At 45.5% G+C, this 19595-nt stretch overlaps 1 protein-coding gene across 2 annotated transcripts in view; it reads right to left on the bottom strand.

The window, feature by feature from the left end:
* IL17RD (interleukin 17 receptor D) overlaps positions 1 to 9519 on the bottom strand; it is an 82600-nt gene extending 73081 nt beyond the window's left edge. Inside the window, exon 1 of one of the 2 annotated variants that reach the window (XM_072598993.1) lies at positions 9280 to 9519. In XM_072598993.1, coding sequence (XP_072455094.1) covers positions 9280 to 9405 — 126 coding nt within the window. In that variant the 5' untranslated portion in view covers positions 9406 to 9519. The remainder of the gene's footprint in view (positions 1 to 9279) is intronic. The other variant, XM_072598994.1, reaches the window with a different exon arrangement.
* Between the last annotated feature and the right edge of the window lie 10076 nt (positions 9520 to 19595).

The raw sequence follows: 19595 nt of genomic DNA, 5'->3' as shown, positions 1-19595 counted from the left end.
CTTTTTACTATTCTGACTCGTAGGAATGTCTCTCCTTTGCAGATCTTTTCAAAGAAAAAGGGGTGGGACTGCTAGGAGAAAGGTGGAGGAGGGAAGGCCGCTGGGATAATGGCGGAAAGCAAGCGGAAAGACCGGCAGGAAAGTATCACTGCATCTAGCAGACTCGTTCCCTGGAAATGTGTCCAGAGGCACCAAGGTATCTTTCACTGATGCCAGGACGGGCAACACTAGACAGCCTGCTGGCAGCTAGCATGGCAAAAAACACTTGTTTACCCAGCTCAAAGAACCAGATGTTTTCTGGAGAGAGATGAGCTTTCAGTGAATGAAAACAAATCCAATTCAAGATTCCTCTGGGCCTCCAGCCAGTTCTTGGGCTAGACTTCTATCAAGTGCCCTAAAGTTTAACCAGCTGGAACTTCCTTTTTGTTCAAAGTTTTTAACCTGTGGAAAAGAAGAATTTTTGTTTACAAATGAGAAATTGGGATTTCACCAAAAAGATGGATATCTTCAGCTTAATTATTCTCCCCAGAGTGGTGAATAGGAAAGAAAGTACTGAGTTTGGAAGCTAAAGACTTGTGTTCAAATCCTGACTCTACTTCTCATTACCCAGTGTAAGCCTAGGCTCAGTTTCTTCATCTGTAAAATGGGAGGACTGGATTAGATGACCTTTGAGATCCATTTCAGCTCCATGATCCAATCAATCAAAAAGCATTTATTAAGCACATTCTATATGCACTTAGCACAGCGCTGTGCTAAGAGCTGAGAATCCAAAAGGAAGCAAAAGATAGTCCCTGTCCTCTACTAGGGGAGACCACATGCAAACAAATACACACAAAGCAAGCTAGAGACAGGAGAAATAGGACAGGGAAGGCACTAGAGTCAGAGGGCTTGGGGAAGGCTTCCAATGAAAGATGATATTTCAGTTGGAATTTAAAGGGAGCCAAGGAGGTCATTAATCAGGTCAGAGGAGGAACAGCTTTCCAGGGACAGGGGATAGCCAAAGAAATTGCCTGGAGCTGAGATGAAGCGAGTCTCCTTTGTGGAACAGCCAGGAGGCCAGAGTCACTGGATCGAAGTGTAAGAAGATAGGAATTGTAGGAGAGGGCTGGCCTATTAAGGACTCTGAATGCCAAGCAGCACCTTGTATTTTGATCCTATATGTAATAGAGAGCCACTGAAGTTTAATGAGTAAGAGGATGAAATCAGACATGCACTTTAGGAAAGTCACTTCTTGTGGTTGAATGGAGGATGGATTGGAGTGGGGAGAGACTTGAGGCAGGAAGGCCCACCAGCAGCTACGGCAATAGTCCAGGCTTGAGGCAATAGGGGTCTGTACTAGAGTGGAAGCAGTGTCAGAGGAGAGAAGGGGTGTATTTGAGAGGTGTTATGAAAGTGAAAACAACAGACCTCAGCAACAGATTGTATATGGAGGGTAAGAGAGAGGGAGGAGTCCAGGATGATATGAGATTGGAGGCCAGGAGAGAGGCTAGTACACCAAAGGCAGATTTGGGAATCATCAGCGTAGAGATGATAATTCAATCCATGGGACAATAAGATCAAGTGAAGCTGTACAGAGGGAGAAGAGGGTCAGGGACAGAGTTCTGAGGGACACTCATGGTTAGAAGACATGATCTGGAAGAGGATCCAGCAAAGAAGACAAGAGTAGTCAGAGAGGGAGGAGGAGAACCAGGAGAGAGAGGGTTGTCCTGAAAACCTAGAGAGAAGAGAATATCAAGGAGGAGAAAGTGATCAACAATGTCAACTGCTTTGGAGAGGTGGAAAAGGATAAAGATTGAGAAAAGGTCATTGGACTCGGCAACAAAGGGATCCCTGGTCACTTGGAAGAGAGATGCTGGGGTGGAAGGTTAGAAGCCAGACTGTAAGGCATTAAGAAGGAGACATAAGAGAGAAGGCACCTACTCTAGATAACCTTTTCTAGGAGGTTAGCTACAAAGGGCGGAAGAGATATAGGATGAAAAGTTACCAGGAATTTACGTCAAATGAGACTTTTTATTTTTCAGGATGGGGGAGACGTGGGCATATTTGTAAGCTGTAGGGAATGAGTCATTTGACAGAGAGAAATTGAAAATAAGTAAAGAGCGGGGATGACAGAGGGAGTAATCATTGGAGGAGACGGCAAGGAAAGTATCCTTTGATACGGGCTCCCCCATTCCCTTTGTAACAAATATTTTTCAGTTCCAAGAATCAAAGATGTTACAGTTCACTCCCACTAAGTCTGCAACATGGTATAATGGGAAGACAATTAGAGACCCTGAGTTCAAATCCTCCCTTTTCCACTTACTTCTACAATGTTGAGCAAGTCAATACAAAGATAAAAGAAAAAGTTCAACAGTCCCCAGGAAACGGGGTTTACATTCTACTAGAAACAGAAAACAAGCAGCAGCAACAAACTCAAGCAACGCCTCAATGAACAGCTTATCCAGTCTGACTTGTTAAGGGGGGAGCGGTGGTGTATGTGACACAATTCTCAAAGAGCCGCTGGGTTGGACAGTGACTTGAATTACTCTCATGGACACTGTTCACATATATTTGCTTCTACAGTCTAATTTGCTTCGATGTTAATGGTAGAATCTATTGGAAATGGAAAAGTTCCAGTCTAATGGTTTTGACACTGAGAAACCTAATTTTCATTCCGAATGACTTCTTAAGGGATAGGCCTAATTTTAAAATACTAAGCTATCTGACAAGCTCTCCACAAATCTTGATACCTTTGCTGCTCCCTCACTTTTTCTGTCATGTCTGACCCCCTGTAACACCATTTGGGGTTTTCTTGGCAAGGATGGCGGAGCAACTTGTGGCTTCTTTCTCCAGCTCATTTTATAGATGAGGAACTAAGGCAAACAGGGTTAAGTGACTTGCCCAGGTTCACCTAACCAGTAAGTGTCTGAGGGACAGCTAGGTGGTGCAGTGGATAGAGCACCAGTGCAGGAGTCAGGAGGACCTGAGTTCAAATCTCACCTCAGATACCTGACACTCACTAGCTGTGTGACCTGGGGCAAGTCACTTAACCCCAATTGCCTACTCCTGGGCCATCTCCAGTCATCCTGATGAATATCTGGTCACTGGATTCAGATGGCTCTGGAGGATAAGCAAGGCTAGTAACCTGCACAGCCCTCCCTCACTCAAAACAAAGTCAAGTGCAAGTCATGTCATCATTTCTCTGATGGCATGGTCTTCTTTGGCAACGAAGGACAAACACACCCACACACATACACACAAGTGTCTGAGGCCAGATCTGAATTCAGGAAGATGAGTCTTCCTGATTCCAAGCCCAGAGCTCTATCCAGTGGGCCACTTAGTTACCCTTAATGATACCTACAAAGAACCTCTAAGACCAAAGTCAAGTCCAATGTTGGACTCTTCCATGCTCACTAACCAAGCCATGAGGAGTGAAGACTGGATATGATCTGTCCCATCTTCCCCTTTAAAGCCTCAGGCTCCACATATAGAAGGGATTTCAGAGACCATTTAGTCCAACCTATAGCTGAACAACAGTTCCCTAAACAACATCCTGGACAAGCAGACAATTCAGGCATAGCTGGGAGCTCCAGTGACCAGGCAGTTTACTTCCTGCCAAAGGTAGCTCAACCCCTCTATTTTACAGATGAGGGAATGAAGGTCCAGAAAAGCAAAATTCTTTGCCCAAGGTCACCCAAGGAAGCAGAGCCTGGCCTCAGACCTCTGACTCCTTTCTGCTACCCCATTCTGCTCCCCCTTCTCGGGAACCAGCCCTTAGTCACCTCCCCTCTTTCTGGTTTCCCATTACCCCGCATTATCTATCTCACCCATTACTGGATAGAAATCTTCTTACTCCAACTAAATGATAAGTTTCTTGAGGACAGATAGGAACCAATCATTTACTTGTGTATCTCTGGAGCATCTATCAGTACACATACACAGGATCTCAACAAATACCTGTGGAACTGAATTAAATGGATCTCAAAACAAGGGTTACTGGGTATGACAACTCAAAGACCTCTTCCATGTCCCAGCTGGAGAAACAAGGCAGTAGCTTTTACTAACAGAGGGAAGAGAGGTCAGGCTTTCTGACCCTGTCAGAATCTCCAACCAGGGCAGGACCTCTGAGGTCATCTAATGTAACCCATTCCAAGAAAGCTCTTGTTGTTAACAAGGGTAAACTCTCTGCTCTGTTGTTTATGAAGTTTTTTACAACTATACCTTTATTTGAAAAAAAAAAAAAGGAAACCCAGGAACCTTCCTTTTACCGGCCAATCAAGCCACATTGGCTATTACCCACAGGAATACTTTTCAAGAAAATGAATGCAGAGAAGTTATGCAGAGGTAAGCCAACCAAAATAACCTCTGATTAAGACTTTTTTTTTAATGTGACAGCAAAGAGGCAGCCTGGACAAGCAGACCAAAGCCCTGGGTTCAAATCTCCCCTGAGATGTGCTGAGTCATCACTTATTAGTCTTAATTTCTTCCTGTACAAAACAGGGCCAATTCTAGCACCATTTTCACAGGTTTGTTGTGACAGAGAATGGCAAATATTTTGTGTAATGTGAAGGGCTACATTCATGTCAGCTCTTATTAGGACCACCTGAAATCAGAGATGGCAGATTTTTTATGACACCTGGTATCCTCTCCTCAATGGAGATTATTGCAGCCACTAAAACTCTTGTTTCTGGTTTTTATCTTGAAATCAGCATGCATTTATGAAGTGCCTAGTGTGTACCAGGCACTGTTCTAGGGAAACAAAGATGAAAACAGTGCCTGCCCTCAAAGAGAGTATATTCTGTTAAGGAAAACATGTACACCTACAACCTGTCCCAAAAGTCTTAGAGCAGTTTTAAGCTATAAACACCTAAAATTGCACTAAGACTTTTGGGGACACTCTGTACAAGGATTTCCAACATAAATACCAGAGGTAAATGGAGGTGGGCTGCGGTGATGGTACTAACAGCCAGCAGGGATAAGGAAGTTCATGCTATAACTGAGCTCTGAAGGAAACTAGGAACTCTTCAATTTCTTCATTTTACAGATGAGAATATGGGGATGGGGGCAAGCACGGAGTATAGAGTGGGGGTGGCCCTATGTGACTTGACCAACCAAGGTAACCCCCATAACTGGTTAAACCCAGGTCCTCTGATTCCAAATTTAACACTCCAATGAACTAAGGAATTCAAATACTCGTTAAGAGCAACAAAGTCTCCCAAGGACCCAGAAGGAAGAATTCAGAAAGGGAAAGGTTAAGGGTGCCTTCTAGAGGATTTGGGAACATTGCTAGCCAGACTATTTAGCTGCCGCCAAAGAGACATTCGCCATAGTCTTACACTCAAAGGGTTGGAATAGAGTCCCCCAATTTTAATAGGAGGCTCAGCCACTCACCACCTTCCCAACACTGGAATTTCCTGCACAGATCTGTTTTAGTATATAAAGCTTTTAGCACTCTGCCTGACACAGTAGAGATGCATAATAAACATTTATTGACTATAATGTCTATTATACTGACTATAACATAAGGACTATAATCTCCATTGATTATATTGACTATAATTTCTATAATCTCTATTGAGTATATTGACTATAACATAAGAACTATAAACTATATTGACCATAAGGAAATCTTAGCAAGAAGCCAGACTTGGGGAAAGCTTAGTTTGTCCCCTGGAGGGCGGGGAGGCTGGCACACTCCAACCGTGGAGCTAATCTGTCCACATGGGGCAGGGCATGAGGGAGTGAGAATAAACCAGGGAAAGGAAGGCAAAGCTAAAGTGCTTTGTATGAGCCAAGCATGCTCAAGGCTGAGAATACAAACACACAGATTCTCTCCCTAAGTGAGAGGCTCTGCCCCACTGCTGGGAGAGAGCTTCAAGACTTAAAGATCTGTCGGGCCTGGGGGTGCACTTCCTCCACCAGGCCCCCTTTCTAAGATGGTATCTCTTGTCCTTCTTCTTCCCAAATTCCTACTCTGCTGTTTTTTGAGACTCAATTAAACTCTCACCTCTTCCTTGAAGGAGGTGCCCTAATCCAGCAACCCATTACATCCTGAGATGTAGAAGGGACCCAAAATCAAGAAAACAATAAACCCAATGACCGTGACAACTTGCATAGAAAGCATGATAAACATGCACTTCACAGGACCTTAGAGGGCATCTTCGGGTGAACTCCCTCCCGTTATAGTTGAGTAACATTAAGTGACTTACCCAAGGTCACATACCTAGTAAGTGGGTGCCAAGATTTGAACTCTAGTCTGGTGCCTTTAAGTTCAGCATCCATCACTGCACCACACTGTCTCCCTAAATGCTCTCTGTTGGTGTTCAGTCAACCTTCTGACCCATGAGGGTTTTTCTTTCCAATACTGGAGTGGTTTGTGGTTTCCTTCTCCAGCTCATTTTACAGATGAAGAAACTGAGGCAACCAGGATGAAGTGACTTGCCCAGAGTCACACAGCTAATAAGTGTCTGAGGCTGGATTTGAAACTCACAAAGATGAGTCTTCCTGACTCCCGTTCCATCACTCTATCCTAACTGACCTTGTGATAGTAACACTGTACTTAAGAGTTACAAAGACCTGTGATCTAGTGCTAGTTCTAAGGCTTACTAGCTAAGTGCTACTGGCTATTTCCGTTAGAACATAAACACCCCTAGCACCCTTAATAAATCCTTGTGGACTGATGGATTTCACCCTGGAATTGTCGTTTCCCTGTCTGCAGATTGGTGATAAGAATCATTTAGTAGGGATCATTCATACAACCATCACTAAAAGTGTCATTTTAGGAAAAAATGTTTAAAAAAAAAAAAACCTGGAAGGGCCAGAGAAATGTGAGTCATTAGAAAGACAACTCTTGGTGAGATATTGTCTAGTGGGCCTGTGATTTTGTTTTTTAATTTGAGCAATAGGTCTTTGGTATTGTTAGAAAGTAGCCTGCATGTTGCTTCTAACTTTGGTCGGCTTGGAAGGTTTATTTGTGACAGTCACTTCAGCTTGTGACAGACCATGGGGATGAAGAAGAGGAAGGAAAGAGAGTTGGTGAGGCCAGGGCAGTAGGCATTTCCTGCCCCCAGTCATGGCCCATCTATCTCCAGAAGGAAAACTGTTGCCAGTGAAAAGTGTCTTCTCTGCTGCGGCTGTTCCCTCCCTTCTCATCTTTGGAGCCCCTCTGCCGGATCTCCCTAACGTCAGCATCTCCCTCTTATTTCCCCCCAGCACCACCACACTGTAAAGAACCCTTCATCTCAATTGTGCATGTCCCTCCCCCAGAGTCTAGTAAGGTGTTGGGAAGGGTGAGGGGCAGAAAAGTCCTTGAGGGAGCCTGTAGGGGAGCCAGGGCTCTTCGCTAAAGTAAAGTCAATTACTCCAGGGCAGCCAAATTGTAAAATGAACCAATTCAGAAACTCCATCCCTTGGTGAGCACTCATGATGAAAAATGTGCTCCATACTTATTCCCTGGGTGGGGTGAACCCAACCTTGGGTCCAAGGAGAAGAGCATGGTTTGACTTGGGGGAATTCCGATGGATGGGGGGTGGGGGGGAAGCATTGACATAAATCCAACCTTCTTTTCAGGTTCTTATCTGGTGACATCCAAAGAGAGTCATAGAAAAACCAGCTCTTTCTGCAGAGAGAAGTCCTGAGGATACACTCAGTTCTGTCACTTTGTTATGTGTGGCCTCAGTTTCCACATCTATAAACTGAGAAGCTTAGCGTGGAGGACCTTAGAGGATCCTTCCTATTTTCAATCTAGGATCCTAAGAATTAAAAACAACAAGGAGAGGCGGGGAGAGTCCCAAGAAATTGTAAGAGATTTGCAATCCCAAAACGGTGAAAGAAGCAGGAGGCCCAGAAGCCTCCCAGGGAAGCCCCAAATTAACTAGTCCAGGCAGGGATGGTCCAACTCCAAGAAGCAAAGCAGCAGGGGGATATTGTTATTAACAAAAGGGGAGGGGGGTGAGGAAGGGGAAGGGTTTCCCAAGCTAGGGAACTCGCCTAGACCTCTCCCGCAGCCTCAGGTTTCCTCCCCCTCGAATTATTCCGCCCCAATCACCCCCCACTCCACCCCCCAGCTGAGCTGCTGGTCGGCAGGAGCAAAGACTAGCAGCTTTCAAGGAGCACAGACCGGAACCAAGACCACAGCAGAGAAGGAGGGAGAGGGAGAAGAAAGGGGAAAGAGGGAGAGAAGACCAGGGAGTAGATGAGGAGAGTGGATAGATGGGGAGGAGGGAGAATAGAAGGCAGGGGTGCAGGAGGGAGGGAAATGATCGGAGGCAGGGGACTCCCCCCAAAACACATAATGAGAAAAGGTCTCGGACCTCCAAACACGTCAACAACAGTGTGGTTGGAGTCTGCAGACCCCAGCAGGATCCCCGGTGAAATCCCTCCGTATAGAAACAAAAGGTGCCGAGCAGGGGAGCAAAAGGCGCCCCCCTCCCTTCCCTCACCTCTGCGCCAGCCTCCGAGCAGCAGCCAGCACCAACTCCGGCCGGCCTCGCCTCATTAGCAGCACAAAGCCCTAGTCTTCCGGCGGCCCCTTTCATCCCCCGGGGGAGCCCGAGGCCTGGCTGGCCCAGGTGCCAGACGCCGCCGGCCCCTCTTCCTCCTCCCAGGTCCCCCAAAGACCTCAGGCGCCCCATGGGGTGCAGGGGCCCGGGCCGGGGAGGGAAGCAGGGCCGAAGACCCGGAGAAACGCAAGAAAAGACCCCATTCCTTCGTCCACCTTCGGTTCCCCGACAGATTGACCGACAGCCGGGAGCACACACATACACACCTGTCCTGGGTTGGGAGGGGTGGCCAGAACGGACACGAATGGTCACACACACACACTCTCTCTCTCTCTCTCTCTCTCTCTCTCTCTCTCTCTCTCTCTCTCTCACTCTCTCTCTCTCTCTCTCTCTCTCTCTCTCTCTCTCTCTCTCTCTCTCTCTCTCTCTCGCCCCCCCCCCCCTCCCTCTCTCTCTCTCTCTCTCTTCCCCCCGCCCCGGGCTGCCATCCTAGGAGCTCGGTCCCACCTTCACTTCTCCTGGGTCAGGTCTCCAGCAGGAGACCAGCCACAAAATTAGCCCAGGAAACCCAAGTGCCCCCTCTTCTCTTTAGCTCTCATTCACTTTCCTTCCCTCCCTCCTTCCTAACTTGCCCTCTTCCCTTTCCTTGCTACCTCCCTCCTTCCTAACTTCTCCCTCCCTCTTTACTTCCTTTCCTCCCTCCCTCCATCTTCACTTTCCGTCCTGCCCCACTTTCCCTCCTTCCTAACTTTTCCCATCTTTCCTTCCGCCCTCCTTTCCCTCCGGCCAGCACACTCACCCTCCAGCCGCAGGTGTCCCCTGGGGGCCCTCTCCTGCCCGGGCCGGCGGCCACAGCCAGCTGGGAGCCGTTGAGGCAGGCGTTGACGGTGAACAAGAAGGAGCAGAGCTGCAGCCAGGGAGCCATGGTGCGGGGGCCGGGCCGGGCCGGGCCGGGGCCGGCGGCCAGGCAGGCAGAACGAGAGCTCGGGCGAGCGCAGCCTCCGCCGCCCGCTGGGCCGGGCCGGGCCGGGATCCAGGCCGTGCGCCGCCGCCCCGGGGCCGCGCTCCGCTGGCCGGCTGCCGCTGGTGCCCGCGCCGGAGATGTGGCCGCTGCCGCTGCCGATCGCCCGAGCGGCTCCTGCTGCCGCCTCAGCCGAGCTCTGCCAGCAACCTGGGCCGGGGGCGGAGGCAGCGGGGAGGGGTCGGAGAGGAGCCCTGCGAGCATGCGCTTCGGGGAGGGGCGGGCCCGCCGACCCTGCCCCCCTGCCACTCCCCTGCCCCCCTGCCACTCCCCTGCCCCCCTGCCACTCCCCTGCCCCCCACTCCCCTGCCCCCTCCACTGCCCCCCCGCCCCCCTGCCACTCCCCTGTCCCCCACTCCCCTGCCCCCCCACTCCCCTGCCCCCTCCACTCCCCTGCCCCCCTGCCACTCCCCTCCCCCCCTGCCACTCCCCTGTTCCCGGGCTCTTCAGGACCCTGAGCTGCGTCGAAAAGGATGGGGAACAAGGGCGGCACCCTGCCTTCTCCAGCCCCCCGGGAGGCCCCTGTCTCCCTCCCTCCCCACCCAAAGTTCGGCTGGTTTGTTCTGCCAGAGAAGCCCGGAATGGGACGCCCAGTAAATGGCTCATCTTCTGGATCTTAATTTGGAAGGGATTAAGGGTGCCAGGATGCTGCCCTGGGATGCCTCCCTCGGATGCCTCCCTGGGATGCCGCGGGACTCCACAGTCCCCTGCTTGCCTGGCCTCGCCATGCCCCTCTTCAGGGCCTTTTCTTCCTACAGTGTCAGGGTTCTCGCTGGAGCTCTCAGGGGTAGAGGACCCTGAAAAGAAAGGAAAGCCAAAGTTCCTATAGGAGCAGTAGGCCTTCCACTTACCATGAAGAAAGTCCTGTCCCATCTCCTTCTCTTCTGCCAAGCGACATTTATCATCCCGGGAAGACTTAATTGAGGGAGGTGGCGTTGTTAGTAAAGCAGACTTTACGGGTCACACCCCACCCCCTCTCCATCCCCAGCTGACCGTTTGTGCCTTACCTCCAAATAATCCCTCTTGTACCTGAATTGTAGGTATCTATAGGGACTTCTCATCTCCCTTCAAAGACTGGAAGCTCTTTGAAGGCAGGGACCTTTGAAATTTCTTTGTGGTCTCAAAATCAGACAAATAGTAGTTATTTAACAAAAGCTTGTGGATTGTCAGGAAAGTGAAGTCAGCTGCCTTGGCTGCCTCTTCAGCTTTGTTCCTTCACCCCTCTCCTTTCCCTTATTTCCAGCCCCTGAGTGATCCTTCTGTAGATGTCATTGACCGAAGCATTAAAAAGTGAAGGAACCAGCCTTAGGGCTCTGCCCTAGTGGAGTTGATGCAGTATTCTAAGTTCTGTGAAAAGGGTCCGCCACTGGTTTTCTTCAAAATGCCAGACAAACTTTCCATGTGGCTGGAAAATTTCAGGTTTTCATGACCTCTGGAATCAAATATAAATGCCTTCATGCTGGGTTCTCCCTGGGCCTTCTCCTAAGACAACCTAGAAGGACACTTGCTTTTTGGGGGGAGGGGGGCCTATCATAGCAGTTCCGACCTTGTCACTCCTTTCCTCAAGACCAACAATAATTTCCCCATTGCTCTTAGGATAAATACAAACTCACACTAATCACATGTCTCTCCCATATCACACTCTACTTCCAGCCGCACCATCTGATTTGTCGTTTATGTTAGAATAATATGCCATCTCACTTCTGTATCTATACTGGTCTCCCTCACTTCCATTTTTGGGAAATTCTGGCGGCAAGAAGGAGGAGATAGGCTAGTCTTGAAGTCAGAAAGCCCTGAGTTCCCATTCTCCCTCAAACACTGATCAGCTGCTCTCCTGTCAGCTCCTTACTTTCCTTGGCTATCAGTTTCCAATGGATAACTTTTTGTCAGATGCTCTTAGGTCCAAGAATTGGACCCTATCTTCCTATCTGAGTGATCTTGGGCAAATAATTTTTTTTTATTTTTATTTTTTTAATTAATTTTTTTTGTTTTCTGTTTTCTACAATCACTTCAATAAATCTTAGATTTTCTCTCCCTCCCTCCCCCCTCCCTCCCTGAGACAGCATGCAATCTTATATGGGTTCTACACATACATTCTTACTAAATACATTTTCACCTTAGTCATGTTGCATACAAGAGTTAAAATGAATGGGAGAAACCATCAAAACAAAACATAACACAAGAGAAAATAGTCTGCTCCATTCTGCAATCCACTTCCATAGTTCTTTCTCTAGATGTGGAAGGCATTTTGCCTCGAGTCCATTGAGAATTTTTTAGGTCCTTGCACTGCTGTGAAGGGATAAATCTACCAGAAAAATTGCTCACACACTGTGGTTGTTGCTGTGTACAAAGTTCTCCTGGTTTTGCTCCTTTCACTCAGCGTCAGTTCATATAAGTCCTTCCAGGCCTCTCTGAAGTCTTCCTGTTCATTTCTTACAGCACAATAGTATTCTATTCCATTCATATATCACAGCTTGTTCAGCCTGGGCAAATCATTTTTTACCTTCCTGGGCCTCAGTGCCCTCCTCTGCACAGAGGTAAAATTAGATGATATCTGGGATCCCTTCCCACTCTAAATTTCTATGATTCTCCCAGATTCCTTCCCAGATTGTGTCTTCAAGTCTAGGATCAATAGCAATGAAAGCGAAGGAAGAGTGAGGAAGTACAAAAAATAGAAGAGAAAAAAACCAAGGGATGGCATTTTAAGCCATTTACAAACCCATTACCTTGAAATAGAACCATCTGTTGATATCCACATATGCAGATACGTTTTTCAGTCAGTCTAGTTATAGTAGACCCCTATTACAACAGAAATCTTCATTCCAAGGATTGAGTTCTACTGTGAATCCATGGGAGTACATGACATTAGTGAACCTTCTGGATCATCCATCTAGAGGTAGTATGAAGAAAATCCTGATAGAGTCATACCCTACTCCCTTTCCTGCACCCAAATCAGCTACAAAAGGAGTTGGAATATCAGAAGAGATTTTGGCATTGAGGAAAATCAAGTATAATGGGGAACCATGTTCATATACAATGATAAATGTATAGGATCTGAAGCCTAGTTTGTATCATTTCGCCAACATGGAACAATACATAATTTTTTAATACCTGGGATAACTTCCTCTTCTGCATGGAGCTCCCAGAAGGGCCAAAATACTCTGTGGTCCATATACACTCAAAATCATAACTCATGAGTCCCCCTCCTCACAATGTGTTTACTTTTACTAATCACTCAAATGACAGTTCAAAGCAAAGGTATTTAATAAAATAAGATAGGTAGGAAAGCAGCAATAAAAAACCTTCTAAAAACCAGGGGCACACTCTCCCACATACATACATACCTTCACTAAGAAAAGCAGATGTCCATAGTGATCACATTTGGCTAGCTTGCACAAGGAAGGTGAGACAAAGGGAATATTTTTGGCTAGAGCACTTTGGGGAAAGTGCACACGTGTGTGGCCAGCACCTGTACAAAACCAGTGTAGCCTATACTTCTGATGTTATAAGGCTGTTGATATCCTCTGGTGATGTCATTGTCTCTGTTAGGCATTATTCTTCAGCTTTTATGGTCTCAGTACACTCATTGGTACTCCCCACCTATTTCTGGTGTTACCTAATGGTCTCAGCTGAAATGCCATTTTTTCCTCATAAGAATGGACTCTGACACCTCTCTTTTACATTAGTGCCTACAGCCTAATACTTTTAGCTAGCCCTCATATACCCAATTATCAAACTAAAAAAGAAAACCTCCACAGCTTTCTCTTTATTTCAAGAAGTATCTATCTGCAACCAGAGTTTTATCCTTTTGGGAAAAGATCTTTTGAAACATTGGACAACCAGCTAATTGGTCAACTAATTAAAGTCTCCAAGCTCTAATTAGGTAGTCTTTCTTTTTAAACTACTTCATCTTGCTAACAGGATCAATGTATCTGTCCCAAAACTCTATCTGACTTAGGGTTAGAAAGTTACCTTTAACTCCTGTCATTTCTTCATCACCAACATACATACCTCTCAAATAATTTCAGGATACTGAATTTCAAAAAATCCAAAGGACTCTATGGGTCTTAGGTACAATGGCTTCCCTCAGCTTCCCAAGATCCTTTGGGTTGTCATGCAAATACATCCAAGTAAGAACAAATTGAGAGAAAACAGTAAGATCATTATCCTCCTTGCTCCTGAGCCACATTCCTAACTTTATCACATATATGTGACCAGCAAAAAAACCTCCAAGACTTTGTTCCTCACTTTAAAATATGTGTTTTATTTTGCAAAACTATGAGAATAGGTTTTACTCATTTTGCAAGATCTTTCAGCAATAGACTGACTTAGAATGACCAACACCTATATGATAATCCATGTCTGTCCCCAGTCTCTTTTTCCCACTTTGTTACCTTCCCCTCCCAAGATGTTTCTGATAGTAGGAGGACCTAAGGAGTGGGGAAAAAGAAAAAGACAGGGGAGAGAGGGAGTGGGGAAGAGAGAGAGAGAGCATAAGTAGATAAATAGAACATTTATTAAGTGCTAACTATACACTAGCCCCTCTTCTAAGTGTTTAGAAATACAAACACAAAGAGCTTACATTCAAATGGAGGAAAACAATGCATAAAAGGGAGCTGAAAATAATTGGGAGCTCTGGAAGAGAAGGCATTGGCATCCATTTAGGGGCATGGTAGAGAAGTGCAGAAAGGCAAGGGCAAAGCCAGAAGAGAAGTGGAGTAAGAATGATTGGTCTGAGCACTTCTGCAAAATGACGATTCCAGAAAGATTTTGTTTGCTCTTCATTCTCAAAGAGGACCATGAGGTCAGGGAGGTAATGCTGTGACTTGTAAATGAATTAGATTTAAGTGAGGGAGGGTTGTGCAAAGTCACCAGTCTCACTCCTTCAGAGCCGCCTGGGTCCAGTGGCAAGATGTAGATCAGGACTACTGGAGATGACCCCAGATACACTGGGATACTGTGGGATTTTTAAGCTAAGGTCTTTCCCAGGTCTCAGAAAGACCCCACTAGAAGGAGGGAGCTGAAGGAGAGAAGCAGGTTTCTGAAGAATGGTGAAGTCTGGGGAGTCAGGAACAGAAGCAGGCTACATCACATTTTATTTTGATATTATTAGTAAGAGAACAAGAAATGGAAAAAGTCAGATATAATGATCTTGATTATCAGCATTTCTGTATGACTTTAACTGACATAAAATTAGCATCCCAATAACCACTTTAATCAACAAACATTCAATCTTCTTCCAAAGATAGAAAGATGATTGTCAATGGTAATACCAGTTTAGAAAGAAAGTTAATTTCTAAACCCATGAAGGGATGGTGGAAGATTATGAGCAAAATCATAAAATATTAAAAAGCAACCAAAGAGAGATCAGTTCTATAGTTGGCATGAAAACCAAAAGACACCATTCCAAGAACATTCACGGATGATACTAGCAGGAAAACAACAGAAAGACATAAAATGGAAGAAAGCTGTCAGCATTTCTCTGCCTGTTTTCTGTTTTCATTATCAGTGGCAGAGGAAAGCACCTTATTTGAACCCTGGGAACTTAGCTCAGCTGTTTCTCAGATGACTGATACCATACAATCCATTACTGCACTTGTCCATGAAGCCTTTCCCACTTGGTAGGACTTACCATAGATTGTACTGCATTGATATAGCTCTGGAGAACTTATGAGCACCTCCATACCATGATGAGGAATTGAAGGAGGAGCTCTTAAGATTACAGTTTTTTTAAATCTATGAATTTTTGATTCTAGAAAATTCTGCTTTTTATTGCACATCAGTGATGCCATGTGATAGGAAAGGATGAAAATGAGAAGCTGAGACATGCAACTGAGACAACTCCAACCTGATGTAGTTAAAGAAATTATTGATGTCCAAAAATGGGAAACGGATAAAAGAACAGATGCCAACCCAGACTGTCAATATTTCTTAAAGAAGTCTGACCTATATAATCCAATTGATATAACAAGGAGCCCAGAAACTTCCTCAGCCAAACCCTTCCCCCCAAAAACAAAACCACTTGATTTATTTGCCACGTGAGAGAAACAGTAGCTAAGAGCAGCATTGGTTTGGAATACAAACTCATTTGTAAAATCTTACAGAGAATATTGGTGAAGCACGATGAGCAGTAGTATTTCTTGATGCAACAGTGAGAAGCAGTAGAGTAGAAAACAATATGGCAATATGGCAATATGGCAAAAGGATCGTCTAATCAAAGTCAAGGCATTTTAGTATGAAACCAGATGGGGGTCAACAAAGAGAGAAGAAATGGAAGAAATCTATAAAGATTTTTACAACAGGCTCTTTTCACTCTCAAGGGCAGTGGAACAACCACATATGGACACTAATGAGTGAAAAAGCAAAATGATTACTATATACCAAGTAATGTGCTAAGCACTGGCCTCAAAGAGCTTACAGGAGAAACAATATCTGCAGGGGAGCTGGTGTCCAGGGAAGGGTACGTTAGTCTGAAAAGCCACAGGGATGATAAGTGGGGATATGAGGGAATTGATTGACACAGGGCATACAGGAAGAGTGTCAGAGATGATTTAAATACATTTCATGATTCCAAAACTAGAGAATATGGTCATGGCAGGTGGGGAAGTTAGAAGAAAGAAGGAAAGGAGAGAGATGGTTGGCAAAGAGACTGAGGAGATGACCAGAGAGGAGAGAAGGATGGAAGGAGGGGAGTAGAGGGCTTTCCTGAAAGTATTCTGGAAGAGACAGAAGTCACCAATCAGGGGAGGTTGGGGAGATGATCATATATGAACAAGTGGAAATGGTAGTGAAGAAAATAAGGGTGGGTAGTATAATTAAAGGAAACCTAATAATAACAATAACTCACATTTCTATAGCACTTTAAAAGATTTGCAAAGTACTTTGTATGTATTGTCTCATTCGGGGGTCACAACACCCCTGTGGAATATGGGCATTATTGCCTAATTTTACAAATGAAAGTGAGACTGAGAAGTGACTTTCCTAGGGTGGAACAGTTAATAAGTGTCTGAGTTAGGATTTGAACACAGGTTGTCCCAACTCCTTGGTTTACTTGCTGTTTCTCATTTTCATTGGCTCTCCCTAATGCTCAAAATGCTCTCCCTTCTCGTCTCTACCTCCCAGCTTCCTTCAGATCCCACCTAAAAATCTCACCTTCTTCAGGAAGTCTTTCTCTCTTAATTCTAGTGCTGGTGGCCATCTCCAGTTGTCTCGATCTGTCTGGCCACTGCACCCAGATGGCTCAGGAGGAGAAAGTGAGGCTGGTGACTTTGCACAGCCCTCCCTCACTTAAATTCAATTCACTCACAAGTCATGGCATCACCTTCCTCTTGTTATGATCCTCTTTGAGAACAAGGGACAAACAAGGAATTCTAGCACTATCCTTCTGTTACTTGTCTCCAGCTTGTCCTATCAACCGTTTCTTTGCACAGGTTGTTTACCTGTTGTTTCCCCCTTTATATTGTGAGCTCCCTGAGAGCAGGGAATATCTTTCCCTTTTCTTTGTATCCCTAGCACTTAGCATAAGCCTAACATATAGTAGGTGCTTAATATTGACTGACTGATTGCAAATCTAACTACTGCACCTAGTCAGGACTAGAGGTGACAGGACTTTAGGTCACTGAGAGATCAGTTCTCAAAGTTTCTGAGAGAGGGTACAGTGACACCAAAGGTTTAGGGAAAAAAAGTTTGGATCTTATTAAATATATAAAGACTGTAAGATCCTGGGCTTAGTATTTTTAAAAATATATATGTGTATGCATACACACATATATACATATATACATGCATACAAACATACATACACACACATATAAACTTTTGATTTGGTTGAACAAACCTTCCTTAAGATGCATAAAGGACTGCAACCTATTTGCATAAAACTCAGGTACATTATCCCCCATTTCTTCACTGTATTTCTCCATGAAGCAGAACTATCTATACCAGTTAAAACAAGAACTGTCCAGTGCGTTCTCATCATTCAGCAAAAGCAACATCTCATGTTCTCTCCTGCCTCATTTCTCCTAATTAGTGAAACCCCTAGTCTCCTGCTGCTCTATTCTCCCAGTCTGACCTCCACCTACCTGACCTCCCTTTCCTCCCTATTCAGTTTTGACCCTAGGGTTCACCAGTTTAAGTACACACTGTTCTTGACCCTTGCCTCTCTTTCTTGTCCTACAAGCTTTTCCTACAGCTATTGATACCTCAGACTTGCTTCACCCCTATTATCCATCTTCTCTGCTCCTACTTCTGGGTTACTCAATCCTGTTGGCAGAAGTCACGCTGCTGTGGGCACTGGTGCCACTATGGTTCATGACATCAAAAGGTGGTTAGGTCTTCACTTCTATATGATGAGACTGCTTTTCCTTCATTGGCTCTCTATCCCATTCCCCTCAGCAGCTGTCCTAAACCTCCTCTTCCCTCCTCAGGACCCTGGTGCCTCCTCCAAGGGACAGTGGGGAGGGATAGCTCTTAGACATCCTTGCCTCCTGCTTTAGGAAACATAGAGGTCATCCATCGGGAATTCCCCCTTGTCCCCAAAGCCACTCCTCTAATCCTTTCCACATCTTCATCCATCTTCTTCATCCATCTTTTTGTTCAGCCTTTGAGGAAGATTCTTTTCCTTGCCAAAGCCACCCTTTCATTTTCCTCTGATCCTGTCCCATTGGGCATTCCCTCTTTTTCTCCCATGTCCAATCTATTCCTGGTGAAATTAGGCCCTGGCAAGTGTAGCTGTGATTACTCTGGCCTCCATTGCCTGAAGTTCAGGCATGTTACAATATCTACTAGTTACAAACATGCTTGGATCTACCTTATCTTATGTAGTGCCTCCCCCTCTCTGGTTGTTCTCTCCCCCAACTTGCACCTATATTAGCACATTGGGTCCCCAGAGGGACAGCTGCTACTACTCAGCTCTAGGAGTAACCTTGTTTGTAGCTACACTTCTAACCCTGTGTCTCCTGAGCCCCAACTGGAATGCTTCACATTAACAAATCAGCCACCTGGCTCAACTCATCTCTAACAGAGGCATTTTCTCAAAAAGACAAAGCAAGAACAATAATTATGTAATCATTCTACCCCCAAACCTAGGGCATACTCCCTGGCATCCAAACCGCATCTGTAGAGAGGGCAGCCACAAAATCAAAGCAGTATGGGAGTGGGGAAAGGTATAAGCATTCATAGCACCTATGTGTCAGGTATTATGCTAAGGACTTTTACAAACATTATCTCATTTGATCCTCACAACAACCCTGTGAGGTAAGTGCTATTATTATCCCTGTTTTACAGTTGGGGAAATTAAGTGACTTACCCAGGGTCGCATAGCTATTAAGTGTCTGAGAACAGATTTGAAGTCAGTTTTTTCTGGCTCCAGGACCAGCCCTTTATCTGTTGAGCCACCAACTGCTTCTGGGTCTCCTACAAACTTATGTTCACATTTTATGTTCAACTGGGTTCTTGCTGCTGCATGGCAATCCTGCTAGACCTCCCTTATCAACTTCACTATTCCGCTTTCCATAGCAGCTCTTCCAAACCTTTTCATCTCTCCTTAAACCCTCCCTGGCTCTTTCTTTCATCACTCTCTCAGCTGAGAACCTTGCCTCATATTTTACAGAAAAAATTGAGACCATTCTCCATGAGCTCCCTCTTTTTCTCTCTTCTGCTTCTCCTTTCCTTCAACTCCTTCTACCAATTTCTCTTCCTTTGCCTTGTTCCACATGATGAAGTGACCTTATTCCTTACCAAGACTAAACCCTTTGATTGTTCAATGATGAATCTTATTCCATCTCATCTCCTCCAACACATTGTCCTCTTTGTCATCTCCACTCTTTCACTTATTTTCAACCTTTCCCTCTCTTCTGGTTCATTTCCTACTGCCTACAAACATGCCCATGTCCCTCCTATCCTGAAAAAATCCTCATCTGACTCTTTTCTCCCTGCCATCATCCTATAACTCTTCTTGCCCTTCATAGCTAAACTCCTAGAAAAGGCCATCTACAATCGGTGCCTCCACTTTCTTTCCTCTCACTCTCTCCTTACCCCTTACTATCTGGCTTCTGACCTTGTTCCACCCAACGGCCTTTTTCTCAATCCTCATT

The sequence above is a fragment of the Notamacropus eugenii genome, chromosome 3 (assembly GCF_028372415.1).
Source record: "Notamacropus eugenii isolate mMacEug1 chromosome 3, mMacEug1.pri_v2, whole genome shotgun sequence".
NCBI classification, from domain to species: domain Eukaryota; kingdom Metazoa; phylum Chordata; class Mammalia; order Diprotodontia; family Macropodidae; genus Notamacropus; species Notamacropus eugenii.
The sequence above is the reverse complement of the archived record's forward strand: the minus strand, read 5'-3'. Positions and strand labels throughout refer to the sequence as shown.